Here is a 27,869-nt window from a genome sequence, read left to right as displayed (position 1 = left end):
CCAATTCAAAAATCACTTTCTTGATTATTAAATTCCCAATTTTAATTCTGAAAATTATTATAAATTTTATTAAATTGGGAAGTTAATAATTTATATTTTTATGAGCTTGAAATAATAATAATATTCTTATCTGGAATTATCTGACCGAAATCAAAATTAAGTTTTACTTAATTTTGATTATTTTAAGAATATTATTTAATATTAATTGAATTAAATATTGCAAAATTCAAAATTACTTGACTTGATTCATAAAAATTGTTTGAAAATTCTTAATTGTTGCCTCCTTGCGGATCGACCCCTTGCTTGCTCTATATTCTTATTTAGTAATTAAGGGAATTATAAATTTATTGCATAAGTCTAAAAAGCGCAACGACCACGTAATTTTACGTGATTTTTCGGCTTATCAAGGTGCGACGGGCAAGATGGTCAGTTGAGGCTGGATGCTGGGGACGGCCGTGGAGCGGCCACGTAGGCGGGCGAGGAGCGACCGCAGGGCAGCTGAGGGGCAGCCTAAGAGGTGACAGCAGGGGCGAGCGCGAGGCGGCCGAATGAGGCGACCGAAGGGCGGCTGCGTGGGCGGCCTAGGCGCGGCCGCGGGGACGGCCGCGAGGGCGTCCAAAGGGAGACCGTAGGGCAGCTGTAGGATTGGCCGACGGCGACCAAAAGAGAGGCCACAAGACGGCTGATGGGCGGCCTCGAGGAGGGCGGCCTCAGGTTGGTCGTGGGGCGGCAGCCTTTGGTCTGCGGCAGGGCGGCGGTCTCCGGGAAGTGGCTTTTGGACGGCCGCGGGTCGCGACGGCCTTCGATCAGCCGTGGGGCGCAGCAGCCTCTGGTCGACCAAGGGGCGCGACAGCCTGAGATTGACCGTGGGGGCGGCGACCTGACATCGGCCGCGGGGGCAGTGGCCTTAGGTCGGTCGCGGGGGCGGCGGCCTTGGGTCGGAAGTTGTGGGCGCATGCAGCAGCCTCTAATCGACGGTCGTGGGTGACCGCGAGCTGCCCGTGTGACCGCGGGAAGCCTGGGCGGCCGCTTGCGGCGCTGAACAGCGTTGTGCTTTCATCCGACGAAGATGGCAATGATTTCTGGCGAACTCTAGGGTTTCCTTTCTCTCTCCTAACTTCACATTGGCATTTTCATAAGTATGACGAAAACTTAAAAAACGCTAAAAATTTTAGGAAAAAAGCACCTTCATGGACAATGTTTTTTATATTCATTCATCTATGTCCTACATCGTTTGCTATATGAAGGATTATGAGTTGGTATTCATGCCTACACACATGACTCATCTTCATTCACAATGAAGGAGCCAAATTTTATCATCCTATCAGAACTCTTATTTCAACTTAGGGAAGTTTGCTTCAATCCACAAGTAAAACCTCACTATGCACACACCTGTTATGTATAAAAGTTTAATCCCCTTCCACTTTGGGTGTGATTGGACTAGTCATAAGATCTTGTATGATAATTGGTGACATTGAAAAAAGAAGATGAGTAAAGTTCATGTGTCATGCACCACATGGTTACATGTAGAGGCTGGACACTTGTGCAACTTGAGATGAGATGATCCACTTAAGGAAACAAAAATTAGATTTGACTCCACATAATGTGATTTGGTCATAAAATGGTTTCAGCTTTAGATTTGAAGTTTTGAATTCCAGTCGTACAGCTTTACTTAGCAAGTCTCCTCTCTGACTATCAATCATTATTTTACTATACATGATTAGGGAAAAATATGACGAACTCTTTCCAAAAGAGCAGTAACTATCTCTTCCCAGGTCTCCATAATTTAGTGAACTCTATCTAGAAAAAGCACCAAATATCTTTCCTCACTGTCTCCACATTAACTGTAAGGGGACCTATCATGCTCATATGAACGATAGAAGAGCGTGACATAGTATATGTATAGTTTGATGTACTTCTCAAATATCCTAAGAATAATAATATTTAGCTTCTGTGTGTAAATACAAGTAATCATCATATTATGATTTCATACAAATTCATTTATTATTCTCGAAATCTTGGGACTTAGGTATAAACATCACATGTGCATAATGCTGACTATAATTCATTCATAAATGTTGAATGAGACATGGAATATAAAATTCACTATCATACTATCTATATAATTCCAACAGACTATCTTGTTAAATCTGTTTTTGATACCAACCCTAACAATAGCAAAATATTATTATTCCTATGCTGAAAAGGTGATGGCTCTGACATTTTCATTATTGCAGAGAATGTCAACATGAGTACAATATCAAATGCCTATACCTGATATCTGATACAGGCATAGGCTAACAATATATCTTAGTATAAGCTTTCTATTTCATTGGTACCAAAAGTACCCTTCAATAAGAACATTAAATAACATACTACTAATATTTTGAAAATGTGATTAAATATTTTGTTGCTTTATTTCAACAATTACTGGTTAAGAGGTACCCTCGTGACATAGTTTCCAAACAAGGATATGGATGTAAAGGGCACATGAACAGATGCTCTTTTAGCACGTACATTTCAAGTACAATAATATTGTTTAAAAATAGTAAATTAAAAGTTTCTATAAGATGCTTGGAGATGCCGACTATGGTTCATATGCCAATATCAAAATATGACAGATCTTAGATTTCAGAGAAAATGGATCCCATTATTGTGCTTAATAAAATTCCAATTTGATATGAATTTTGACACTGATATCCTTTGATCATTGGTATTGGTATTTCAACGATATATGTACTCATTTATGTTGACAATACAAATTATATTTCTGATCTTTAATTCATGCAAGGGTTCCATGGATAAAAAACTTACCTACTAAATAAGGAATAACTACAGTGTTTTATCAAACATGATTTAAAAAAGAGTATTTAGGATACTATCTATTCCCAAACTTTCAAAGTGGCAATTGAAGTATCTTTCTAATGTGAGAAGTAATTTTTGTTCACATGATAAACTCAATGTATCCATGAAAACTATGACAAATCATAAATCTAGGATCAATATTAACCTAGGCAAAAGGAGGAGAACTTTATGCGAAACAAAATACTGATTCACCCCATTCCAGTCTCACATATCTACCATAGGAATCCAAATAGTCATGTTTTGTGACTAATCATTTAATAAATAAAGAGATTAGATATTTAAGAGCCTAGGTCAAAAATACTCTTCAAAATATTCAGAATACGGTGGTTCAGAAAAAAACTTAGGAAAAATGCTTTAGATTTTGGTAATTTGAAGGGATGGAAGTGAGAATGCCTCAATATCCAACTGAAATTATGCTTCTGTTTTCGTTGAATACCATTGACACAAAAGATTTTTTCATGCAAGAAGATAAATGGGTATCCCTTGATAATTGAAGAGTAAGTGCACTTAACCCTCACAATTCTAGTCTCAACACTGCTCAGTAAAAATGGGACAAACCTTAATCTAGGTTTGTATCGGAGAAGATGGAAAGGAGAAGGGTTAATATTCCGGGAGTTAGAGATTTGAATAGGAATGATCTCAGGGAGATCAAACGGAGGAGGTACGAAAGACCAAGGATGAGCAACCTGAAGACATAAAGTAGTGACTATCACGAGGGATGAGGATAATAGAGGAAGAAATGGGACTTTATTCAAGGGGATACATTCCTAAAGATAGTCTTGCTCTATTCAAGGGGAAATACGTATAAAGGTAAAATGACAGATAAGCCCCAAGTGGGCAGAATGACTAGAATGCCCCTAAGGGGCTCAGATTGCTGAAGATAGTCTTGGGGATATAGGTATGTGAAATATTTCTGATTTCATGATATTTTGTAGCACAGACCAAAACAGAAAACTGATTTCCAATGAAGAGTAACAAAAACATATTTCTGCAGCACAAAATTTCAATATCGTTGGAAAAAATAATGAACAGTACAAACATTGCCAAAAATATAAAGCAACGATGGACTTTGTTAGTAGGTGTGCTAATAACTATACTATATGATGCAACGATTGATACCACAATCTATGTCCATACATGACTTTGGATACGATATATCATTGGATGATATTTCATGACAAGGTGGAACTTAATGAAGTTTGAAACCCAAATGAGTGCTTCAATAAAGAAGAAATAAGAAACAAATTATGTAGAACAAGGCGGCAAATTAGAAAATGTTGCCACATCTTTTTTACATGCTACTATACAAGTACACTCCAACACTTGTCCTCTATAGGTAGGACTAAACATATCACATAAGTATAAAATTATGGGTAAATAAAAGGATCAACAATGATCAATTCGAATAATAAATTGTTTACAGCCCAAGTACCTGAAATGGTTCTGTAGTGGTACAAGTCATGCCGCCAAATGGGAGGCGACATCATCAGTTAGTGGTTCATACTCAGGCTCTGCTTCAATTGAACTTTTATCACTGCTCCGAAGAAAGAACGAGTAAGTTCCCATAGTCATGTAGAAAATTACAGAGAGATAGGCCACAGGGCCCGTACTTGAACGAGTAGATGACTAGCCCTGCTGCTTCTACTCCAAATGCCAAGTAGTAGAGCCAATCCACCTGACGATGATAATAATGATGATGATGGAGATGATCATGATAACTGCCATGGCGTAGCACGTGCCATCATAGATTTGCACACACTCTATGGTTAATGTAGCCATAAAAAATAGCCATTGTAACATCACATTTGGGCCCACAACTAATCTGGCCAATATGGCAAATACCTCGATTGTATACAACTTATTTCTGTTAATGAAAACACTAGCTGTTTTATTTTCTTTTACCTTGTACTTATTCTTCCTCCAATCTCAATCTTATGATCAAAGGCCTCCAAGGTACTAGATGCACATTGACATGATATTAGAGCATACGGGGATATTGGGAAGAAGATGACCCTGTGGCTAGCTGGACATTACAAGCCTGTCTAACTGGGGGTCAACACTCCTGCTTTTGCAACGACCTTTAAGCTCTGCCCTTGCTAAAAACCAGGTGTGACCACTCTAGTTACCCCCTTTTTTCGTTTTTTGTCCTTTTTTCTTCTCTTATCCTACCACGTGGAAAAGGAGGAAGTGACACCCAGGGCAGCAGCTGGTCAAGAAGTGATATACACATCTACTCCATGTGGCTCCATGAAGTCTGTTCACCAGATATCTCCATCGTAAGGGTAAATATATCAAGATCACTTTTCAACCTACAAGGTCTATCATTTAACCTTTTAACCCGCCAGCCAAGAGGTCTAGGATACAAAGAAAGGTGTTGTGAGAAGGATTTTGCAGTTGCCAGAGTTTTTTATTCTAAGGTACCAAATAAATTTAGTCATATATGGATAACAATTCAGTTAAAGAATTTTTTATTGGTAGGGGAGGCCCAAATCTCACTTCTTCATTGCCAGCTCAGACATCCATCCTTTCATTTGATAAAAAAATTCATTCCCGATGTACGCCAGGAATTACTTCAGGAAACTAATTTACCAAGTCTGTCACTTGACTGAACATAAACACACCACTTATCCTTCTCATACTTTTACCACAATTGAATTTGAGCTAATCTGTTGTGATGTATAAGGTCCTGCTCTATTTCCGAATTCACATGGATTATAATGGTTCTTAACACAAACAAACGATACATGACGGTTTACTTGGATTCATTCAATGTAACATAAATCAGAGGTGTCTAGCAAAATTTGGGAATTTATTGCGATGATTCATCGCTAGTATAACATACCCATCAAAAGATTTCGAACAGAAATTGGGAAATAATTTATGAACTTAGACACTGACGATTTATTTAAAGTTCATGACTTATACACGAGTCGTATTGTCCTCATAACCCTCAGCAGAATGGGTGGTAGAATAAAATTTTGGTGTTACCGTGGAAAAGACTGGAGCATGGGCCATCCAAAGTGCGGTGACTAAGACCATCTAAGGTGAAGTATCCATGTCATCAGTTCATTTGATTAACATATAACCTCTTCCAATTATATGCAGCCACACACCTATGGAGGAGGACACTGCAGCTCTTCAGACTGCTCAGTTTGATATTAACTAAGAACTTGAGAACTTTTGGGTGTTGGTGACATGTTCACTTGCATCCACATGATAAACAAGTTGGCTCCTTGTGTCTTTGTTGGGTACTCTACATGAAGAGTTCCTATCTCTAAGGATGTATTGTTCTAGAAATGGAACTTTTCTACCCAGTCATTTCCTAGAAATAGAAACATTCACCGTGGGTCCCTCTTATCTTCCGACTCCCCAAGTCAGGAACAAGGCTGAAGAAAATGCTGCACCCTCTGCCATAGCTCCTTCATTCTTACCTCAGGAAAATACCGAATTGGGCACTAAAGCATCTCCGAGGACACCCTCGGGGAGACAGATCCATCTCTGCCTCTTAAGCTTTGGAGACTTCCGTCGTATCCTCAATACTTTATACAAACATGGGTTAGAGTTATCCTAATATCCAATCAGTACTGGTGGATCCTACTCTTCCCTTTGGTCCAGATCCTAGACATCTGGATGGTCATGACACTTCAACCCTTTCCCTAGGAGATGGTAACCAGATTTGCTTGAATACTGCTCCATTACATTGAGCAGTCTTTTGACATATCCCCACGTTTCACCTTAGCACAAAGCTTTTTTAATTCATCTTCAACAGGTGTCTATCCCACGCTCTATCTAGGAAGTACTATCCGAGCCTCAATAGAAGCACATTATGGATGACAAAATGGGTGATGCGAATGCCAATTCAACTTGGGAGTTGGCAACTCTTGCCTCAGCTAAGCAGCCCATCGAGTGCCAAAGTATAAAGCAGATGGACAACTGGACCAACAATAAAGCCTGATTGTTTGTCCAAGGATACACCCAAACATATGAGGTAGATTATGTGGAACCTTTTGTCCCCGTCAAAAAGATGAACAATACCAGATATTTTTCTCCTTTGCTGCAAATAGTGATTGAGAGACCTTTACCAGTCCATCATAAACAAGAAAATTTTCATTGATCCTTAAATGAAGAAATTTATATGAAGCTCCCTCAGGATATTCTCTTCCTCTGAATGAAGTATTCCAACTTACCAAGGCCCTCTATGGACTTGAGAAATTTACTCAAGCCATGAAACATCTTGATATCAACATATGCCTTCTGGGATTGCTATTATTGTTATTCCAACTAACAGGGCGCCCTACCCTGTTAGTTCAACAACTTGGTATTCAATTTGACTTCAAGAATCTTGGCATTCAAATGTCTCACTCATCAAGAGGTATAATTTCCTAGATGGTTATCTTCAGTTTCAACCTATATCAACTGTTTTCGAGGTCAACCTGGAAATTAAATTACGATAATTCACCCACACAGGATACTTAGCCTACTGGTAAACTTAGTTATCTGGCTCATACCTTGTTAATATCCTCTATCAATTTATTTACCACCCTAATGTCTCTTATTTTCAGGATGCCTACTGTAGCCTATGCTACATAACGGGTTTAATTGGCCTTAGTCTTACCTTTTAACGAAGTAAGCCTTTTCATCTAGAAACATATACCGACTCGAACCTCGCTGGTTCACAGGAGGATCAAAAATCTACATCAGGTACTCCTCAATCTTGAATGGCAAGATGGTCACCTAGCACAGCAAGAAGCAAACGGTTCTCTCCTGATCCAGCACTTAGGCTGAACTTTGGAGTCTTGATCAAGCCATATGTGAAGTCTTTTGAATGCAAGGGATCCTTCACAAATTAGCCCAGTCCCCTACCATGCCTATCACATTCTACTGTGATAAGAATCCGCTATTCGTGTTGCCCATGATCTTGTTCAACACGACATGACGAAGCATGTGGAGATCAACTGTCACTTTCTCAAAGACAAACTGGAAATGATGGATTTGGATATTGACTACGTCCCCATCAAGCAACAAACACGTGGAGATCAACTGTCCCTTTTGTGAAGCACATGTGAGCCTTAATCCTAAGGTTAGAAGGACGGACCTCCAGGAGAAGAAGCTCAAGGAGAGAAATAAACAAAAAGGTCACTTATGTTTTCTGATACAACCGCGCCCTAGGGTTAAGTACCCTGCGCGATTGCAAAAAAGAGGGGTTCCAGGCTATCGTGGACCCAATAGCCTGGATCCATTTACTTATGTCCAATAAAGACATAAAAGAAGAAAAATAATAAAGAGATTGGCCCGGCCCAACAACCAGCGTCCAATATACAACACATCATCTAAAGTAACTAAGGATCGCTGGCTGACACCTTTCTCAAAGACAAACTGGAAACCAAGACTGGATATAGTCTACATCCCACCAAGCAACAACCGGCCAATATCCTGACTAAAGCCCTCGACAAAATTATACCTCAAACCCTAGCCTCTTCATTTTATTCTACCTTGTGCTTCCTCTTCCTCTCCTCTTGATCCTGTGATCACAAGTCTTCCACAAGTCTCGATGCGCATGACAATTACAATTATGATGAAGATGGCAATAACGAAGGTGATGACAATGAGAATGACGACGACTATGATGGTGACAATGATGATGATGCAGGTCTGACCTTCTGATGGTAGTAGAAGACGCGGATGATGATGGCCCACATGTCTGAGGTGAGGAGAGAGAGATTGAACAAGGTGGCGCCACTAAACTGCATTTGACACAGATGAGAGAAGACGAAGACAATGACGGCAATAATCAAACTTGGGGTCTGTGTTGACCTTGAGTACAAAGGGCACCACTGCGTAGAACAGAGCCGTGGAAAAGGCATAACCGACGAAGAGCCATATCTACAAGAAAACCATGAATTAACTCTACCAAAAATAATGACACATCTCAGTAATACAATTTCCCACAGCGATATATCTTTTTGAAAAAAAATCCCACATCAATATAACATAAATTTTGAATCAGCACTCGCCGTGGTTGCCGACCACTGAATAGCCTGAAGCTCCTTCCTCTCAAAAACAGATCTGCAATCCCATTGACATGGAATAGACCAAGAGATTAGAGATGGGTTTCTAATTAGTTCAGCTAAATTGGCACAGCCGCATAATTACTGACATATATGTGGTTAAGGTACTTTTCTAAAGTCAATGAAAGAAATAACTACAAAGAAGAAGAGGCATGAGAAAGTGAAAGCAATCCTCTGATTAATGAATGTCAAATTGAGATATCGTTCCTAATACTCATAATGAACATTTCGGCAGAGAAGAATACATTTCGGCAGCGCTAACAATCATGCCGAAGAAACCAAGCATCGCGAGCAATTCCACTCGATCTTTTTTCTTCACGAAAAATTCCTGCAAGGAATCATTTCTCCAGGAAAAAAAACCGGGATATCAGAGAGACCCAGAGAATCATACACTCCTGTACACTCTTAATTGATACCATTTCGGCAGGATAAATGGATTCAAGCCATGTGAATCTGTGAACGATTAAATTTCGAGGAAAGTAGCAGCTCTGACCTCTCCCACGTTGCTGAGCGCGTAGAACAGCGTCCCGGCGATGACCAGCGCATCTCCTAGAAGAGGTCTCTTCCCACCTGGCGCACAAGATCAGCGGAAAAGGCCAAACAGATCAATGAGAACTATAAGAGAAGAGATTCTCCGGGGATCGAGAATCGTAGCGGGTATCAATATGCAGACAAGGGTCTCAGACATCGGGTTTTTCTTCAGGAAAAAAGATGAAAGAAAACAGAAAATATAAGATGAAGATCTGACCACCCGTAGAGTCCCACGCATCAGAGAGAAGCACCAGCCCGAGGCCAGCCACACAGGTAGCAGCTCCCATGAACTGAGGAATGGAGTAGCGCGTCCCCAGAACCAGCCAGGTCAGGACGATGACCCAAGGGATGGTCCAGCAATCCAAAAGCGTCGCACTCGTGATAGAAGTGTACTGATAAGCCTTCACGACTGCAGAGGTAGAGAACAAAACACGATAAGACAGTAATTAAAAACAAAAGAGAATCAGAAGAACCGATTAGAAATGAACAAGCGACAAGAAGCAATACGCCGACGATTTATAGGCACACGAAAAATTAAGTGAAGAAGAATCGAGATCACAGATTTGAGATCAATAAAGATGGATCAGAAAATCACCGAGGTAGTTTCCCTGAACGTCGACGATCGCCAAGGCCAGGTACCAATGCCAGGGAGCCTGCGAGATTCCACCGTCAGATGCGACATCAGATCGAATTTCTTCCCAGAATCGGATTTCCGGAGGATTACCAGAAGCTTGCGGCGTCGGAACAAGGAGACGCCGCCGTAAACGAGCGCGAGGGAGAAGTAGGTGAAAAAGGACTGCGTTAACGGCGCGTCGACGCCTGAAAACACCACGAATTCCCCAAAATCATCGCCGAATCCAAAGAAAACGCCGAGCGAAAGCGAGATTACCGCGTCGAGCGATCTGAGACGAGGAGAAGCTCGTCGCCGCGAGGAGAAGCGACACGATCTGCCCCAGCAGCAGCACCCGAGCTACTCTCTCCGCCACTCCAACCGCTTCCGCCATTGACGAGGACGGGAGAGGAAAAAAAGGCGAGGAAGGGGGTATTTATACTGGTCAATCAGCCGGTCAAACTCGCTTAGTGGGCCCGGCCCATATGCAGAGCCGAGCGGGCTCCGTTCGCCGAAGAAGAACGTTCTACGGATAAGCCTCTTAAGGTGGGCCCCGCCCCGGCTGGGGCAAAGCTTATCGGGTGGGTTGGGCGGCGCGCTAGGCCCGGAGTCCACGATATCGACGGACAGGATGGTCAGCCTGTGAGAAAACGGGTTCAGCAAGTGGACGTCCCAGATTCGACGGATACGACTGCCTGCGACTACGCGTCGCCCGCCTGAAGTCATCGCGCCCGTCAAGCCCTGAACGGACGGCGGGTAAGAAGCCACGTCGCCGAGATGATATATATATTTTTTTGGAGTAGTGGGGGTTAGAAATTGTAAGTGGGTGAGAACGACGGGGTGGGGGCCACGGGGGGCGCGTTAAGGAAAAACCGCCTCGGCGGCAGCAGATTCCACGTCTTCGCGGCTTCCGGAATAGAAAAATAAAATATAAAAAAAAGGAAAAATGGCGGAAAAGGAATAAATAAAAGGGGAGCGTCGTCGCTTTATATACGAGTCTGCGACCGAGAAGGGTCGCCCGTGTCAGCCTTGTCGCAGTTCGCAGTTTTCCAGCCTGTAAAATCAGACCGACCTTTTTAGCCTCCATCCCTCTCCTCTCCTCGCAACCTCCGCTGCCGTGCGCCATCCTCTTCCTCGGCTCCTCTCCTCTCCTCTCCTCTCTCGGCCTCCTGATCTCGTTCGTTCCTCGCGCTACGCGGAGAAGACTCGCTTCTCGCCTCAATCTCGTCCTGTAAGTTTCTCCCTCGACGATTTCTTATCGTCGTGATTGTCTTTTGCCCTAAGTTTCTCTCGACGATCGGGCTCCGGATCTTCGGTTCTCCGCCTAGATCTTCGATTTCCCCCTGCTTTCCCGCCTCCGATCGTTCGGTTTTCGTTCTCGCCTGTCTCAGATCTCCTTTTTTGCGTGTTCCGCAAGATTTCTTCCCCTTCCAGCGGTTACTCTTCCGATTCGGGAGGTTAAATCCGTCGAGAAGAGTCATTTCATCTAATTAGATGATAAATCCGTCGATTGAGCTGACGATTCCGATTTTTCCTGCAGATTCGTGACAGCGATGGCGGAAGAGCATCGATGCGAGGCTCAGGCGGAGGCGCCGCGCCTCTGCGCCAACAACTGCGGCTTCTTCGGCAGCCCCGCGACCCTCGGTCTCTGCTCCAAGTGCTACCGCGACCACCGCCTCAAGGAAGAACAATCCGCTTCCGCCAAGAAGGCCGTCTCCAAATCCCTCTCCGCCGCCGCCGCCGCCTCCTCCTCGGCCTCCACGGCGAAGGTCGAGCCCGCTCCGCCGCCCCCGCTGCCGGCCCGGCGGCTGGAAACCGCCACGGCGGCGCCCGTGCTGGCGCCCATCGCGGCGGAGCCTGCCGTGGCAGCGGCGCCGGGGCGGTGCGTGGCGTGCCGGAAGAAGGTGGGGCTGACCGGGTTCCGCTGCCGCTGCGGCGAGGTGTTCTGCGGATCCCACCGGTACCCCGAGCAGCACCGCTGCACCTTCGACTTCAAATCCGCCGGGCGGCAAGCCATCGCCAAGGCCAACCCCGTCGTCAAGGCCGATAAGCTCGAGAAGATCTGATCTGAATCAATCCACCATTAAGATGAAGATGAAGATGATGCATTGAGGCATAGCCTATGCTGCTTGCTGCTATTCACCCACCGCCATCCATGGCGCTGTCTCTGGTTTCTCCTCTAGCAGAAAAAAAAGTGTGAGTGTTCTTTCTACCCGACTTCTCCCTCGTCGGCGTCCAGCTCCTGCTCCACGCCTCGAATCTGCCCCATTGATCACCGATTTCATCAGTTTGCAGTAAAATTAGACCTCGTCTGATCGAATTGTGCAAAACCCACCTCCGGAATGTAGTGTATGAGCATGTTCTCGATGCCCGACTTGAGCGTGACGGAGGAGCTCGGGCAGCCGCTGCAGGCCCCCTGCATCTTCAGCTTCACTATCCCCGTTTCTCTAAAACCAACGACCAAAAAAAAAACCCAAAAAACTAAAATTAAAATCATTCTAGGGGCGCCGCGTGGATGACGAGAGCGATGACGAACCTTCATCGCATCATCACCTCCGTCAGCGCTACCGTTTTATTTAATTCTAGAAAATAACAGCGCCGACAGCAACTGAGACGGTTGACGTCTTCACCGGAGGGAACATGCGTCAACGAGAACCGTCATCGTTAACGGTGACGGTTGACGATGACGAAAGGGAGGTGGAGGACGGCGTACGGGTCGTATCCGCGGTACTCGATGTCGCCGCCGTCATCCTGGACGGAAGGACGGATGCGCGTCTCGAGAAGCTCCTTGATCATGGCGACGGTCTCGGAGTCGTCGTCGCGGATGGCGGTGTCCATGGCAGAAGCGGCCTGCGAATCGAGGAAGAGGGGCTGCCCGGAAGAGTAGAAATCCATGATCGCGGCGAAGATCTCTGGTTTGAGCAGATCCCACGCCGCGTCATCCGATTTCGTCACCGTCACGAAGTCCGCCCCGAAGAACACCCGCGTCACCCCTGAAATGGATCGTTTAATCGATCTTCTCAACATGTTTTGATCTCTGGTATAAGATGATGATGATGATTTTGGAGGTTTGCGTACCGTCAATGGCGAAGAGCGCCTTGGCGAGGGGAGAGGACATGGCGGAACGAGGGTTGGGGAAGTCCGCGCTTCCCACTTGCATGACCGATTTCCCCGGATGAAACATCAGCGACGAAGGATTCGGCGTCGCCTGCGTCTGGATGAACAGACTTCTCCTCTGTCCTGAGCCAGATTCAAACTTCAGATGATGATCCGTCTTGATCGAGGGAAAAACTCGGCTACAATCAGGCGCCCATTTCTTCAATTTGAAAATGAAAAAGAAAAAGAAAAACGAAATGCTTGACTGCTTGCTCTTAGGAAGCTTGGATTTGATCCCAAAGTGGAAAGAACGAGAAAAAACGGAGAACTCGAATACAATCAATCCTGAGTGAGATGAAAAATTGCAGATACTTGTACTTGGAAATGTTGGATTTGATCCCATTAACGGCACCCAAAGAGGAAATAACAAGGATGAAAAAGTAGAGGAAGAATACAATCCTGAGAGTGATGAGTAATCGCAGATACTTGTCCTTCATTTCTTTTAGAGTAGTCTTAAATCATTCGCTCTCGGATTTCTGAGAATTGGTATTTTTGCCGGTAAATCTAGACCTCATCTTGATCTTTCTTCTTTCAGAAAAGTTGTCCCTCCACTGAACCAAGCAGTATATTCGAGTCTGTGATCTTTCAATCCATTAATCTGCGCACCGGAAGAAGAACGAGCGCTCATGAAACAAGGCATTGATCGACAGACAACTTCTCGCCCTAATTTTCGCCGACCTCGGAAGATATGTAAATTGAAGAACACGAAAAAATAGAAAAATTAAACCGGAAAACGACAGATCAACGGAATCACAAACCTAATGAAGCGCACAACAAACTCGTCGAACTCAAAGGCAACAGATTCTGCACCGAATTGCGCCGTAGAAACGACGATTCGGAGAAGAAATGGCGTTCATGGATGGGCGAAATCGATCGATCCCCATTCTCCGGAGAAGCAAACCTCGCGAGAAGGATTAGCCGCTTGCCCTGCCCCCCCAAGATACTCCCCCTCCTCATCATCATCATCCTCATCATCATCGTCATCATCCCTTCAAGATCGCCAGACCTCGAGCCCTCCACTCCGCCTCCGCAAAAGCGCCGATGAAATTCGAAACAAGAACTGATAACCTTCGCCAACGGTCGAGATTCGAGATCCCATGATCACATCCGACGGCCACGAAAATAAAAAATATATATTCCACCGAAACCCACGCTCGGAGAAAATAAGTTTTATAATTAGGAACTAATCCTGATTATTTTATAATCACGCAAGCTCGTTGACTATCGCACGTGCGGTGCGTTAATGCCACGTCAGAGCATCGAAGAATGCGAGAAAGATCTCCTGTTTATGCTAGAGAGAGAAACAGAGGTCTAGATTCTAGAGAGAGAGATGCGGATGAGATTAGGAGATATATAGAGAAAAAAAGGCTGCTTCTGGTGTTTTCTGACGGGCGGCTGGTCGGCCGGATTGGGATCTGGTTCGGTGGAAATGTTCTTCCATCAGGAAGAAGCCAAGTCATGTATGTTGTCAGAGGAGAGAGAGATGGAGAGAATGATGGTGGCAGAAGAGAGAGATGATTCCTCTGCCGAGCTAATCATGGTGGATGTACAACCATGAGTGGGCAAGACTATCATTTCAGCTCTCAGTAGACCCCCCCCCACCAGGAGTCATGCTATCATTTCTTCCTTCAAACATTCAAGGCCCCGTTATTTAATCCATCTCTCTCTCTTCGAGCTAGCCCGGATGAAGAGAGAGAGATGTATCTATAGTTTTAGAGGGAGAAAGATGGTGCGCAGTTTGAACAACACATGAGAGATTGGTCGATGGAAAGATGGCCTTGGAACTTTACCACTGATCAAGTGGGATCAATATGATGGAGAGATAGATACATAAATAAAGTTAGAGAGACAGACTTGGAAGAGGGAGGTAGAGAGAGAGACTAGGAAGAGAGCCACCCAATTAGAACGCAAGAGAAAGGATTAATCGAATTAGCTACCGAGGCCTAAGAGATATAGAGAAATAGATGGCTTGATAGATAGGCATCGAGAGATAAATGGGACTTTTTAAGAGAAAGCACGTAGGCAATAAGAAAAAAATAGACGAGATTTAATTGCTGAAAGGCATTTACTGTTCAAATTTTCACACTTACGACTGAGCTTGTAGAGTCCAAGTCTCCCAGATAGAGATAGATAGATAGATAGATACATAGATTCATAGATAGATAGATAGATTCATAGATAGATAGATAGATTCATAGATAGATAGATAGATAGGTACATAGATAGATACATAGATAGATACATAGATAGATTGATAGATAGATAGATGGATAGATACATACATACATACATAGGTACATAGATAGATACATAGATAGATAGATTAGATAGATAGATAGATAGATAGATAGATAGATAGATAGATAGATAGATAGATAGATAGATAAATAGATAGATAGATAAATCGACTGATGCAGGGCATTTTAACTGTGCGGATGAGCGAGTGGGGTACAGAGTTCGAGAGAAACAGCAAACTAGATAGAACCGAAAGGAGCAGCCGACCCGGCAATGAAAACTCAGTAGAATAGAGTCATCACACCGGGGGCCTTTAAACTCTACTACTAAGCAAATGGCTAATAGGGTCTCAGACATAGATAGAGATACAGATATCAATTGATAGCTAATAAGCTGGAGAGAGAACGAGGCCGACAAACATAGAGATGGTAAGAGCGGGGAAGAGATTGAATAAGCTAGTAGTTGTAGGTTCACATAGATAGAGACGGAGAGAGAGATAGGAGAAGATGTAGAGAGAGGAGAGAGGAGAGAGAGATGAGGGTCACGAAGAGCAGCCGGCAGCGACCGCGATGGGTGGGTGTCCCCCCTGGCACGTCTACCGACCGGGTGGCTCAAGGAGAACGAGGTCCTCGAGGTCGCCTCCTCCCCTCTCTTCAAGCTGACGCCCGACGAGGAAGGCGCCCGGCCGTCCGATCCTCCGCAGATGGAACAGATGAGGTCCACGTCGTCACCCCGGGAGGTGGGAACAAAACACCATCGATGGGTCGTGATGATGGGCCGACCGTGCGCCATCATTGCGAATCTTGGGCCGACCAACCCATCATCATGGGAGAACAGCATCTCTCTCTCTACTTTCTCTCTTTCTCTCTCTACCCTGTTCCACTGTGAGTGTGTTCTGGTGTGACGATATCTAGAGAGAGAGAGAGAGAGAGAATATGCTCTCTGCCCCTATAAATACACGGCTCTGCGCTCCGCGGATGCTCAAGTCCAGCTCTCTCTTTCAATCTCTCTTGTATCTCGTGTATATCTCTCCTTCTCTCTGTATTGTGAAGTTTGGGTGTAGCGGGGGAGAGAGAATGTCGTCGAGCAGGGGGGCGACGGTGGCGGCGATGGAGAGAATGAACTCGAAGCTGTACTTGCAGAACTGCTTCATGATGAAGGAGAACGAGAGGCTGAGGAAGAAGGCGGCGATGCTGAGCGAGGAGAACCAGGCCCTGCTCTCGCAACTCAGGCAGCGCCGTCCCAAGCCCTCCCCTCTCCCCCTCCCCGACCTCAACTCTCCCCCTCCTCCCCCCATCGGCGACCTATGATGACTCTCTCTCTCTCTCTCTCTCTCTCTCTCTCTCTCTCTCTCTCTCTCTCTCTCTCTCTCTCTCTCTCTCTCTCTCTCTCTCTCTCTCTCTCTCTCTCTCTCTCTCTCTCTCTCTCTCTCCTCTCCCTCCCTCGCTCTGTCTCTCTCCTCTCCCTCTCTGTCTCTCTGTCTCTCTCTCCCTCTCTCTCTTTGTCTCTCTCCCGCTCTCTCTTTATCTCTCTCCCTCTCACTCTTTGTCTCTCTCCCTCTCTCTCTTTATCACTCTCCCTCTCTCTCTTTATCACTCTCCCTCTCACTCTTTGTCTCTCTCCCTCTCTATCTTTGTCTCTCTCCCTCTCACTCTTTGTCTCTCACCCTCTCTCTCTGTCTTTCTCACTCTTTGTCTCTCTATCTATCCCTCTGCCTCTGTCTGTCTCTCTATCTATCCCTCTGCCTCTGTCTGTCTCTCTCTCCCTCTCTCTCTCTGCCTTTCTCTCTCTCTCTCTCTCTCTCTTTCTCTCCCCTCTCTCTCTCTGTATTTCCTTCCTTTCTCTCTCTCTCTCTCTCTCTCTCTCCCTCTCTCTCTCTTTCACTCTCTCTCTCTCTCTCTCTCTCTCTCTCTCTCTCTCTCTCTCTCTCTCTCTCTCTCTCTCTCTCTCTCTCTCTCCCTCTCTCTCTCTGTCATTCTCTCTCTCTCTCTCTCTCTCTCTCTCTCTCTCTCTCTCTCTCTCTCTCTCTCTCTCTCTCTCTCTCTCTCTCTCTCTCTATGTATTTCTATCCTCTCTCTCTCTGTCTCTCTCCCTCTCTCTCTCTCTCTGTCTTTCTCTCTTTGTCTCTCTATCTATCGTCTCCCTCTCTTTGCCTCTCTGTCTCTGTCTCTCTCGTCCTCTCTCTCTTTGTCTCTCTTCCTCTCTCTCTCTCTCTCTCTATGTATTTCTATCCTCTCTCTCTCTCTCTCTATGTGTTTCTCTCCTCTCTCTCCCTCTCTCTGAATTTCTATCCTCTCTCTCTATGTATTTCTCTCCTCTCTCTCCCTCTCTCTGTATTTCTATCCTCTCTCTCTCTATGTATTTCTCTCCTCTCTCTCCCTATCTCTCTCTCCAGAAGATGGGGGACCCATTTCCTGTATCCCACTTTCCTTTTTGAAGAGGGAATCTAGACCCACTGAACCGACTAAGATTCCACCCCCAAATTCTGGTCAACGCTGGTGGAAGCCCGAAGAGTGCACGTAGACGATGTCCCCATCACCCTTCATATCTTTCTCTCTCTAGATAAATGTGAAACCCGCTAGCTGTAACCCTCTTCAGCAACGGAAATCTAGGCGTTCAGACGGCCACGTCACCCTGAACGCTTCTCTCTCTGGAATATGTAAGACCCGCTTCTTGTATTTCTTAGATGACGGAAATTTCTGCCCACTTCCCGTATGAAAGTCAACGCTGGGAGGCCTAAAAGTCCACCTTCAGCCTCCGGTCAACGCTGGAAAAACTACGGTAGAAGGCCGAGAAGTGCTTGTAAGCGATGTCCACGTCATCCTTGGCGCAAATCTCGCGCACGCTGCACCCGCAAAAAGAATTGTCTCAGAGTCAGAGTGGGGGCCACAAAAGTCAACAAGTTGACTTTAATTAGACAGAACCTGTGCATGGACAGCTGGGGGATGCCGCAGTCAACGGTCCTTATTCCAACTGCAGCAGCGAGAATAGGCCCAATCGTTGACCCGCATCCCATGTCGTTCCTCACAACGAAATCCTGCACCCGGGCATACCCAACTCAGTCTATCTATCTATCTATCCATCTCTAGGGCAGTGCATCTCTCTCTCTAGACAGTTAGAGATTGGTAGATGAACCTGGGTGGGGATGTTGTGCATGACGGCGACTTCCCGGAAGAGAAAGGCGGTGACGGCGCTGGTGGCGTATCTCTGGTTGGCGTTGTGCTTGATGACGAGCCCTTTCTGCAGCGCCGGCCGGTGGTGCTCTTCGTGCTTCTCCGGGAAGTTCGGGTGCGTCCCATGCGCCATGTCAGCAGACACTAACCCACATCAAGAGAGAAATAAGAACAAGCCTTTCAGAACATGACACATGTTTAATGCACCACACTCTCTCTCTCTAGAATGAACGCAGAAGATAGAGAGAATTAAGGAAATGGACCGAGGAAAGAGCGGCGGATCGCCCGTTCGAAGGTGTTCTCAGATCCTTGCCCCTTGGACAATGAGTCAACTATTCTCCGAATGCCATGAAACATGGTCGGCGCGCCGGCACCCTGTGCCGAATCTGACCCAACCTGCCACGCATTTATAAGAACACGAATTTCTCATTAAGACTATGATAGGAACCTTAATGTAGGTTAGGATTGAGTAATGTAATTGAGTCCTGCAAGTGACTTATCATAGAAGGCCCACACAGGCCTCATAAGGGGCCCGTTCAATGACTGGGTGTGAAAATTTATAACCCTCAGGCACCACCAGGCAGTTATAAATATGAATAATGTATAGACATCAGATGAATCATCAGTTTAGTCTCTTCTGGGAACGCATTAGCTCTGTGTCAAGGAAGGGAAACGTTCAAGAGAGGGTGGGATTTTGGGGATCATATATAAAAATTAAATTTTAAGGAGGTTATACAATAATACCTCTTCATTGTCGAAGAGTGCCACCATTCTGATGGAATTTTCATCTTGCAAATCTTGAGGAGAGCTGCACGAGTCAATAAGCGCTCGAAGCGCGCAGTAACTCGATGCGAGATTGTCCAATCTTCCTGAGAATATGAACTCATTGTTCCCGCCTCCAAGACAGCTCGGTTGGACATCGCAGATGTTTAATTCGAGGCTGGCAATTTCATCTGCCTCAAATCCAAGCTCCGACGATAATATCTGGAGCAGAAAATGACAGAATGAATTATTTCAAGTGTTTTATTTTCTGAAAAACTTGAAAGTATGTCAGGAACAATGGAAACAAAAGGGAAGAAGATGAACTTGGAGTAGTAGAGGATGATGAGGCCTTTTCTGAGCTTGGGGCTGCTTTTTACTGTTTTCTGGCTCCACCCCCCCGTCATCTGTTTTGATGGCGAGAAGTGGAACAAGGTGGTTTTCTAAATTTGGCTTGAATCCATCGGTGTTCACCGACCTAAGTAAAATCAAACCAACGGCTTTAGTGTATCTAAAATTGGACTTTTACCAAAATATTCTACCACCTTCAATTATTCATTCCTTTGTATTTGATGTAGTTGTAATGAGATTATTTTCTTCAATTGTCCGTATCTTCATATCCATTTAATAAAATCAAATCTTTCCCCTTGAACTCTTCGTTAGATAGTCAAAAGAAAAAGCAAAAATGACAAATTAATTTATGACCAAAAATAAATAATTAAAAAATAAATTAAGTTATTACTAAAAATCAAAAATATCTCCTAACCATGCAGCAACGTATATGCAGTTTTTTGTACAAAAATATCTCCTAACCACGTGATTTTAAAAATGTTGAACGTCATTTAGATTATTAGTCATCAGCCATAAAATATTGGGAAAAAACTTCGTCACAAGCGAATAAAATAACATTCTGCACGTCATGGAATATAGAGAATCTAAATAAGATGAATTTTATTTCAGCCAAATGAAAGACTGAGGAATGTAAGCAGCAACCGGTCAAGATGAATGGCGAGAGTCGGAACCCGCAGCAGAGGTCTTTTCACTTTAACAAGCTTATGCAAGTAGTCCCCTTCCTTAGTTTTCAGTATGACTCGTCCTGCAACACTCAAATCTCTATCGAACCAAGTATGCCATAAACCGCCTCCGTAAGTTTGCACATTAACCATGAGATACCCAGACTTTGCTGATGCAGAAAAAGGCTTCAATTTGAGGCAGGGGCTGTCTGTATGCGCTCCAATGACGTGAAAACCACTTTCTGAATTATACCTGCCACATAGAAAACTATCATTAAATGACCCCTCCAATTAAATGAAGATGCTTAACTCCATGTATAAGTCCATACGGAGTTTGAGTTGAGAGAGCGAAATGGAAGAGAAGATAGCATAGACTTCGGATGTTCCTAGTCATTTAAGAGAAAACTAACTAGAAAACAAATAAAAAATAACCAATTCCATTAAAAAAACATCATGGATTACACCACAAAAACTGCCCGTTATAGTTTAAAAGCAGAAGAAACCGGAATTTCTGCCTTTGATATAAAGCTGGAGAAATATAACTCACTTTTCTCCGACAGCAAATGCAATAAGGCAGGACATATTTCGAGTGAAGAAGTAACGCCCGCCTGGCTTAAGGTCCCAATTATCGTTCTCATTTAGCAAAATGAATCCAGAAGCCAATAGTTGTCTCTTTGCTTCAGCTAAACGGAAAAAAAAATCTACTGTTAAAAACATTGCTGCACGTAAAACTTGCCTCGGAAGTGTTTTGAAGTGAATGAGAAAGTAAACGATAGAACAACCAAACATCCAAAGCTACGTCCAGTACCAGTGGCGTGGAATTGCGTCCAGGACTCGTTCAAATAATCCAACAAATCCGTCACAATTGACGGTGAATCATCGTATTTTGCGTTCTGCCGACAATTAAAATGACTATAAACATCAAGAAAAAGAAAACAATAATCATCGGAAAAAAAATCGTAAGAAATGTTGGACCCATCTCGGGAAATCAACCTGAGGCAACTTTGGCTGAGGTAGATCGGCTGAAGAATTCGTGCAAAAAGTCCGGAACGAAGGCCATCTACGAACGAGGCCGATGCCGCGTAGAGACGAGGGGTATGATGATTTTAAGGAATTTGGGAGCCTCGAACAAGATAGTGAGGGAAGAACAGCGGCGACGCCGTCGTGAACTGCGGTGCAATGAGCGAAGAGCAGTGCCCGATGGGTCATGGCCGCAGCCTCCACTGAGAGCAACAGAAGAAAAAGGTGAAGAGATAGACAAACTGAAAGGATTTAGTGGACTGATGAGTCATCCAATATCTCATAAAAGGGCTCGCTTTTCTTGCTAACTATACTGTAAACTAGTTTGTTGTGTAGTCTATAAACTAGTTTGTTGTGTTTTTTCTTATGTTTTTCTTAAATGATATGATTGCATCCGAGGGGAGTGTAATATGTTTGCATGTGGGTACACATTGATCCAGTGTATGGTCATTCATGTAAAAAAATTATTAATAAGAAATATTAATAGGTGACAAAAGTACCAAGAAATCCCATTAGAAAAAATGAAAACCCTAGAAAACATCAGTAATTTCTGTGAGCCTCTAAACTCATGATCCAATTCTGCCCGAGGATCGAGTTGAAACAGGGAGATACCAATATGAACACACGTGGGAAAGTAGAAAAATAGAGAAGAGGGAACATAATATAGGAAAATGATGGGTACATATACAAGCTGGGATACAATTCTAGTTATCTCGATTTTATTGTATTGTTATGGGACTTTGCGCCTTTAAATTCATACAGAAAATAATTTTATGAGTTAGAAAATATATACTTGGATTAATTCAAATATTTATATTTCATAAACTATAAGTTTGAATTTATTTGAATATTTCGAGGAGTTTTTTTTTACTTTTTTTGGCAATCCATGGATCAAGGATGAGAGAGAAAATTGGATGGCTCATAGTGATCCACGTTCAAATGGAGATATCTCATGATCTAGAAGGATTTTTTAGCTGAAATTTTCAGGGTTTTTATGTCTTTACATCCTCTATCCATCTACCATCTCGTATCTCTAAATAGATTGCCTATCCATGTAAAGAAGTTACCCTTAGATTTAGTTCCTAATCACGAGTAGAAGAGTGATTTCCTCATTCAAAATATTTTCTGGGTCTGTTCTTGCATTCCAAGAGGAAAGGAGTGACGTTCAGATGGAGACTTACAAAGAGAAAGCACCACTTGTCCCTTTGGGCACAAGACGATGAGGATAGAGAAATCTTATATTTTTCATTCATTTTCCTGGATTACTGTCATCGATAGCCTATGTTTCACCATTACATAGTCCCCCTCCATCTCCACCACTAGTCGCTTATCCACACGTATCTGGCTCCATCTTCATCACCCTTGGAGATGTGAAAATATATGTCCCCCTCCACACTCTGCTGCTCCTTTGTGCGTACCCACTGCCATCTTGATTGAAATCTACAACAATAAAACTCATATGCTACCACATTCACACCACCACTATCATCCATCACCTGGCATTACCAAAGTGTTGGCTAAGGCAATCATAGATAATTAAGATTTATCATTAAAAATCCTAGAAAATTCATTAAATTATTCTCTGGTTGTTTATAAATTAGGTTAGTTAGGACACCTATTTTCCCTTCTTCCTATAATTATTTTGAATTAATTCCAATACTGTTGTAATTAAATTATAATTAGTTATTAAAATGAATATAAAATACAAAATTATATTAATTTGGGTTGAATTCACTTGTCGAATACTTGCTCCATGTGGATTTGTCCCTTACTCACTCTATGCTTATGAGGAAAACTAATTTTTTATAAATAGAATACTTAAACGACATAAATTATCATAAATTCTGGCTTATCAATCGAATGTGTTGCTAAGCTACACCTCGTGCTCTAAAAGATACATAGTGATTGGACTTTTTTATTAAATATTTACCATCATAGGTTATTGTAAACATTAATCCTTCTTCCATATGAGGCTCATAAATGACTTAGGTTATGGTTATCCAATCCACCTGAATCTATCATTTTAGTTAGTACTAATGTATAATAAGGATCATTGGAGAATATCTTCTCCAATATTCCCACTATGCTCGTGAAGTATTGAATGCATCTTCTTTCTCGAGTCAATCTCCTCATATACTACGGGATGATCATCCCATCTTGACCACTCTTAGTATACATGAGCTAATAATTATTTTAATCCCATGATTAGGGACTTCTATGTTGACATCAAAATATAGTTGTCCATGCGCGAGATGTCTATGGTCTCTCAAGTCAACAAACCACTCATACGATTGTGACATGAATCAACTTTAGTGGTGGTTACATATAAAATCATTCAGGGATTCATACAGACAAATTCAGTGAACTCATGCCCTAAAGAACACCCACCATATGTCCTTATTGTCTCTACACTAATGGCCGCAAGATCAACCATACTTATCGCATGTATGAGATCATACTGTGTTATACTTAGCACTGTTTGTCTATCTAGTATCAAATAGGAATAATTATAAAAAAATATTTTAGATATTAGTAATCATTGTATTATAATCTCATCATAATTCACTTAGTATTTTCAATTATTACATGCACTTCATTATAAACATCACACACTAATAATAATTAGCCAATATGTATTTCAATGAACTTAAAATAACATTGAAGTGTGATTGTCTTTACAACCACATTACATCCATCATCATTATACATTAAAAAAGCAAGGGAATTTTACTTCATGATTATTTATTATGGCATCATGATTTGTGATGACATGGTGGCACATTTTCTTAATGATTGGCACATCTTATCAATAGCAAAGTCCAATGATTGGTCGTTATCTGATAAATCAGATGACGATACTTTGTGAAATCAAAACAAGTTTAAAAAATGTTAACTAATTTTCAAATAATATATGTTAAAATTCATAAAATATTTAAAATATACTTAAAATTATTTCTCTGTATTAAGTCAGAAAAATATTTTTAAAAATATTTTCTGACTTAAAACTATTTTTTATGAATATGATGCCAAAAAATTGGATTATCTTTACTACATTAACACTCATATATGACCGTTTTAGTTCAAATTGACATATAAATTCATTGATTGATTTTTTATCACCCACAAAGCACAAAAATTGGCACACACTCAAAATGAGAATTTCTCCCAGCCAGGCTAATGTCTAGGGATATGAAACACTCATTCAGTGACAATTTGGATGAGCTGTTGTGAGGAGTTGAGATTCAAGATATGTTCAATGCATGGGGCATATAATTTGTTTCTCAATTGAGGATTCACGACCACAATTTTATAAGAAATAAAAGACTTCATCATCTTACTAGTTGATAGAACATATGTCATCATGATGGTTACATTTAGTGGGATACAAAAAAGTTCCACAAGCACTTTAGTAAAAAAAAAAACAACGATCACATGACTTAACCTTGAGCGCTAGCTTATATTCTCTGGGCACCTAGAGGATAACCTCAATCATGGCCTCCATTTCGTGGGGGCCAACAAAATAGTGTACACCAATCACTCACTCACATAAGCACCATTAGGCATCCTCCCAACATATTATGGGGCTAAGGTTTGGAGTTTGAAAAACACTTTTCAATGTATCTTATGTTGGGTTCTACAGCCTTGACATGGATGAATAAATCAAAACATTCTGCAGCAGAAGACTCAAACAGAATTGAACAGCATCATAAAAAGTATTAAACGAAGAATCGATGCACGGATCGCATCCGTGATTTCTTGGATCCTGGAGCGAGAAGAGTTGAGCTACTCAAGTGTGGAACCTCTAGGCGTATCCACGCAGCCTCGACATGCTGGATCTCCTCCGTCTCATTGACGATCCCCATTCAACCTTTGTCGACGTCGTTACGCCATCCTGATCGAATTGGGAGTGGAGAGGAGTCATCGGGAGAAGGGACAAGAAGAGGAAGGCCCCTGAACAATTCTGTCCTGGGTGAATTTCTTTTAGGGCCTTCCCCTATTTATACTAAGTGGGTATTTTTCACAAAAAAACCCAAAATTTAAGTATATCTTTCGACGTCCAAAAAGGCCTTTTGCATGTGATCCTCTAGGCCCATGTATCAATTTAATTAACGACTCGAGCGGCCCAATAACCTTTACTGGACTTACAAATTAATTAACTATATCATTATATAGATTAATTAATGTCTGATCAATTTAGCCCAATTAATAGATCGAGTCTCCAACACGAGGTGCTAAGCTATGCCTCGTGCTCTATAAGATACAAAGGAGTGTGTATCGACCAGATCATGGAACCTGTTTGTTATTAGTTACCGTGTACATATAGTCCTTCATCCACTTGACGCTCCTTGGACAACTTAGGGCATGGTCAACTGTCAAACCCTAATCGGTCATCCGAGTTAGTACTGATGCGTTCGAAAATCATCAAAGAACTCTTCTTTCAATATTTCGTTGCCTTGGCCAAGGACTTCATGGCAACACTTTCCTTGAGCTGTCACCTCTTATACCGAGGGTGGATGAACCCATCTTGGCCATTGAATCATCTTCATGAACTTCTTGATGTACCCTAACTAAGACTATTCAGAATCCCATGATTAGGGACACGTAAGTCATAGTCAAAGTACAATTGTCTATCCACAAGACGTCTTTGGTGTATCAGGTCTAAAGACACTTACACAATCGTGACGTGAATCAACCTGATTGACAATTCGGTATAATACCATTCAGGGATTCATATGAATCAATTTAGTAAACTCTTTCCACTAAAGAGCACCCACTATCATCCTAAGTGTCTCCACACTAATGGCTACGGGATCAGCCATACTCATCATATGAGTGAGGCTAGATAGTGTTATTCTATGTGGATCCTTTGATGTCCTTCTCGCGTATCCTTCAAATAAAAATATTTAGAACACATGCTTAAAAACTAGTGATCTCTGTATTACAATCTTATCATAATTCACTAAGTCTGATCATGTAATAATGGACTTCATTATAAGCATCGCACGTGCACTATAATGAATATGTTCTATTAATGAACATAGAACAAGACATGGAATGTGTGATTTGATTGCCAGCCACATATATTTCTATCAACCTAATGTGAAGTTGAATTATGAAATGATCATTAAAAATTAATATTATGTAACTTGTGGGGAACCTTTTCTACCCTTCAATTTCTCCCTGGGAGAGTCATTTCAATCCGTTCACGTGCCAAACCTCTAGATATATCCACACGATCAAGGGGCTATGGGATCTGATCTTCTTTCTATCCAACTCTTCTTGGAGATCTTGCTGATCTTCTCACCATCAAGAATCTTTCGTGGAATGAGTGGAGAGTGAAACTGAGAATATGGGGGAAAGCCTAGATTGAGCTGGCATGGGCACCTAAAATGGGTGCCCCCCAATTTATTCTTCTTTGGAACTTTTCACAAAATTCCTTATTAAAAAAGGTATATCTTCCAAATTCCTTTAGTCTTATGTGTGTGATCCTCTAGGCCCATCTATCAGTCTAGTTAATAACTTTAAATCTCAATAATATTTATTAATCAACCTTATTAATTAACTATACCAACATATAGATTAATTTTTGAAGGATTGATCTCACCTACTCAAAGGATTACGTTTCCATTACATGGGGGGCTAAGCTAAACCTCGCGCTCTAAAAGATATATAGTATTGTTCAAACTCTTCCATGGAACCCTTACCACCATTGGTTACCATATATGTATAATATTTCGTCCTCGTGATATGCCCCAATGACATAAGAGCGTGGTTAGTAGTCAAACCCCTATCCGTCATTTAGTTAGAACAAATGCGTAACATGTATCATTGGAGAACAACTTATCCAATATCCCTAATACCCTAGCTAGGGATTTTATGTATCTTCTTCTTCTATTTAGTATCTTCTTAAATTGAGGGTAGATGATCCCATCTTGACCACTCAATCACTTTTGTTTATTTATTTTTATGTCTAAGCTAATACATTTTTGAATCCCATGGTTATGGAGTCGTGTGTCTTAGTCAAAACACTGGTGTGCATAGCCAAGATGCCCTAGCTGTCTCAGGTCAACAGACCACTTAAACAATTGTGCCATGAATCAACCTGATTGAGGATTTGGTATACGACCATTAAGGATCAGTTGAGAAAAATCTTTCTCTAAAGAGCACCAACCGTTTGTCCTTATTGTCTCTACTCTAATGGCCATACGATCAGCCATACTTATCATATGAGTGGGACATAATGTGCTTTTCTATCTAGATAACTCTATGTCCATCTACATAATCTACTGAAAGGGAATATTTAGAATGCATGATTGAAGACTAGTCTTGTTATCTCATCATGATTTACTAAGTCACTGCATGTATGTAAGGACTTTATTATAAACATCACATGAGAATAATAATGAATAAATATTTATTTTAATAAGTTTAAATAAAT

General features: G+C 42.4%; 4 protein-coding genes across 6 annotated transcripts; 1 reads left to right on the top strand and 3 right to left on the bottom strand.

The window, feature by feature from the left end:
• Positions 1–303: 303 nt before the first annotated feature.
• LOC144705828 (uncharacterized) lies at positions 304–10,505 on the bottom strand. 3 transcript variants are annotated; one of them, XM_078578656.1, is made up of 12 exons: positions 10,354–10,505; positions 10,189–10,283; positions 10,060–10,117; positions 9,682–9,873; positions 9,427–9,503; positions 9,179–9,261; positions 8,880–8,931; positions 8,680–8,748; positions 8,523–8,609; positions 4,476–4,540; positions 4,298–4,399; positions 304–1,117 (listed from the first exon to the last, which is right to left on the bottom strand). In XM_078578656.1, the coding sequence occupies exons 1-11, from the start codon at positions 10,466–10,468 to the stop codon at positions 4,324–4,326; spliced, it is 969 nt and encodes a 322-aa protein (XP_078434782.1). In that variant the 5' UTR covers positions 10,469–10,505; the 3' UTR covers positions 304–1,117; positions 4,298–4,323. The 3 variants fall into 3 exon arrangements, with proteins under 3 accessions (XP_078434782.1, XP_078434781.1, XP_078434783.1); XM_078578655.1 differs by lacking the exon at positions 304–1,117 and having other exon boundaries at positions 4,100–4,399; XM_078578657.1 differs by lacking the exon at positions 304–1,117 and having other exon boundaries at positions 4,100–4,399; positions 8,680–8,699.
• A 571-nt stretch (positions 10,506–11,076) lies between these two features.
• Positions 11,077–12,286, top strand: LOC144705829 (zinc finger A20 and AN1 domain-containing stress-associated protein 3-like). Its single transcript, XM_078578658.1, has 2 exons — positions 11,077–11,305; positions 11,615–12,286. Exon 2 carries the CDS (start codon positions 11,628–11,630, stop codon positions 12,138–12,140), a length of 513 nt encoding a protein of 170 aa, XP_078434784.1. The 5' UTR covers positions 11,077–11,305; positions 11,615–11,627; the 3' UTR covers positions 12,141–12,286.
• On the bottom strand, positions 12,136–16,257 carry LOC144705385 (nifU-like protein 4, mitochondrial). Its single transcript, XM_078578019.1, has 6 exons — positions 16,069–16,257; positions 13,989–14,298; positions 13,153–13,314; positions 12,788–13,067; positions 12,410–12,521; positions 12,136–12,334 (listed from the first exon to the last, which is right to left on the bottom strand). Exons 1-6 carry the CDS (start codon positions 16,255–16,257, stop codon positions 12,284–12,286), a joined length of 1,104 nt encoding a protein of 367 aa, XP_078434145.1. The 3' UTR covers positions 12,136–12,283.
• A 1,767-nt stretch (positions 16,258–18,024) lies between these two features.
• On the bottom strand, positions 18,025–21,687 carry LOC144705827 (Zn-dependent exopeptidases superfamily protein). Its single transcript, XM_078578654.1, has 10 exons — positions 21,404–21,687; positions 21,219–21,303; positions 20,958–21,093; positions 20,391–20,663; positions 19,725–19,875; positions 19,383–19,622; positions 18,902–19,034; positions 18,601–18,782; positions 18,390–18,502; positions 18,025–18,310 (listed from the first exon to the last, which is right to left on the bottom strand). The coding sequence occupies exons 1-10, from the start codon at positions 21,617–21,619 to the stop codon at positions 18,202–18,204; spliced, it is 1,638 nt and encodes a 545-aa protein (XP_078434780.1). The 5' UTR covers positions 21,620–21,687; the 3' UTR covers positions 18,025–18,201.
• Positions 21,688–27,869: the final 6,182 nt, after the last annotated feature.

Source organism: Wolffia australiana, chromosome 7, assembly GCF_029677425.1.
Source record: "Wolffia australiana isolate 7733 chromosome 7, ASM2967742v1".
NCBI lineage: Eukaryota > Viridiplantae > Streptophyta > Magnoliopsida > Alismatales > Araceae > Wolffia > Wolffia australiana.
Note: the sequence above shows the minus strand (reverse complement) of the source record. Positions and strands in the feature narration are given on the sequence as shown.

Bases quoted from the DNA above. Each gene is read 5' to 3' on its own strand.
- LOC144705385 (XM_078578019.1), bottom strand. From the start codon at position 16,257: ATGGCGCACGGTCGGCCCATCATCACGACCCATCGATGGTGTTTTGTT. The intron at 14,299-16,068 runs GTCGGTAGACGT...CCGTTGGCGAAG, and splicing joins CGTTCTCCTTGAGCCACCCG to GTTATCAGTTCTTGTTTCGA. The intron at 13,315-13,988 runs GTTTGTGATTCC...AATCTGGCTCAG, and splicing joins TTTGTTGTGCGCTTCATTAG to GACAGAGGAGAAGTCTGTTC.
- LOC144705829 (XM_078578658.1), top strand. From the start codon at position 11,628: ATGGCGGAAGAGCATCGATGCGAGGCTCAGGCGGAGGCGCCGCGCCTC.
- LOC144705827 (XM_078578654.1), bottom strand. From the start codon at position 21,619: ATGACCCATCGGGCACTGCTCTTCGCTCATTGCACCGCAGTTCACGAC. The intron at 20,664-20,957 runs GTGAGTTATATT...TCTATGTGGCAG, and splicing joins GCATTTGCTGTCGGAGAAAA to GTATAATTCAGAAAGTGGTT. The intron at 18,311-18,389 runs GTTCTGTCTAAT...TTGCGGGTGCAG, and splicing joins CCCCAGCTGTCCATGCACAG to CGTGCGCGAGATTTGCGCCA.
- LOC144705828 (XM_078578656.1), bottom strand. From the start codon at position 10,468: ATGGCGGAAGCGGTTGGAGTGGCGGAGAGAGTAGCTCGGGTGCTGCTG. The intron at 4,541-8,522 runs GTCAGACCTGCA...TATCATCGTCAG, and splicing joins TCTTCTACTACCATCAGAAG to GTGGATTGGCTCTACTACTT. The intron at 4,400-4,475 runs GTACGGGCCCTG...TCTTCGGAGCAG, and splicing joins CTAGTCATCTACTCGTTCAA to TGATAAAAGTTCAATTGAAG.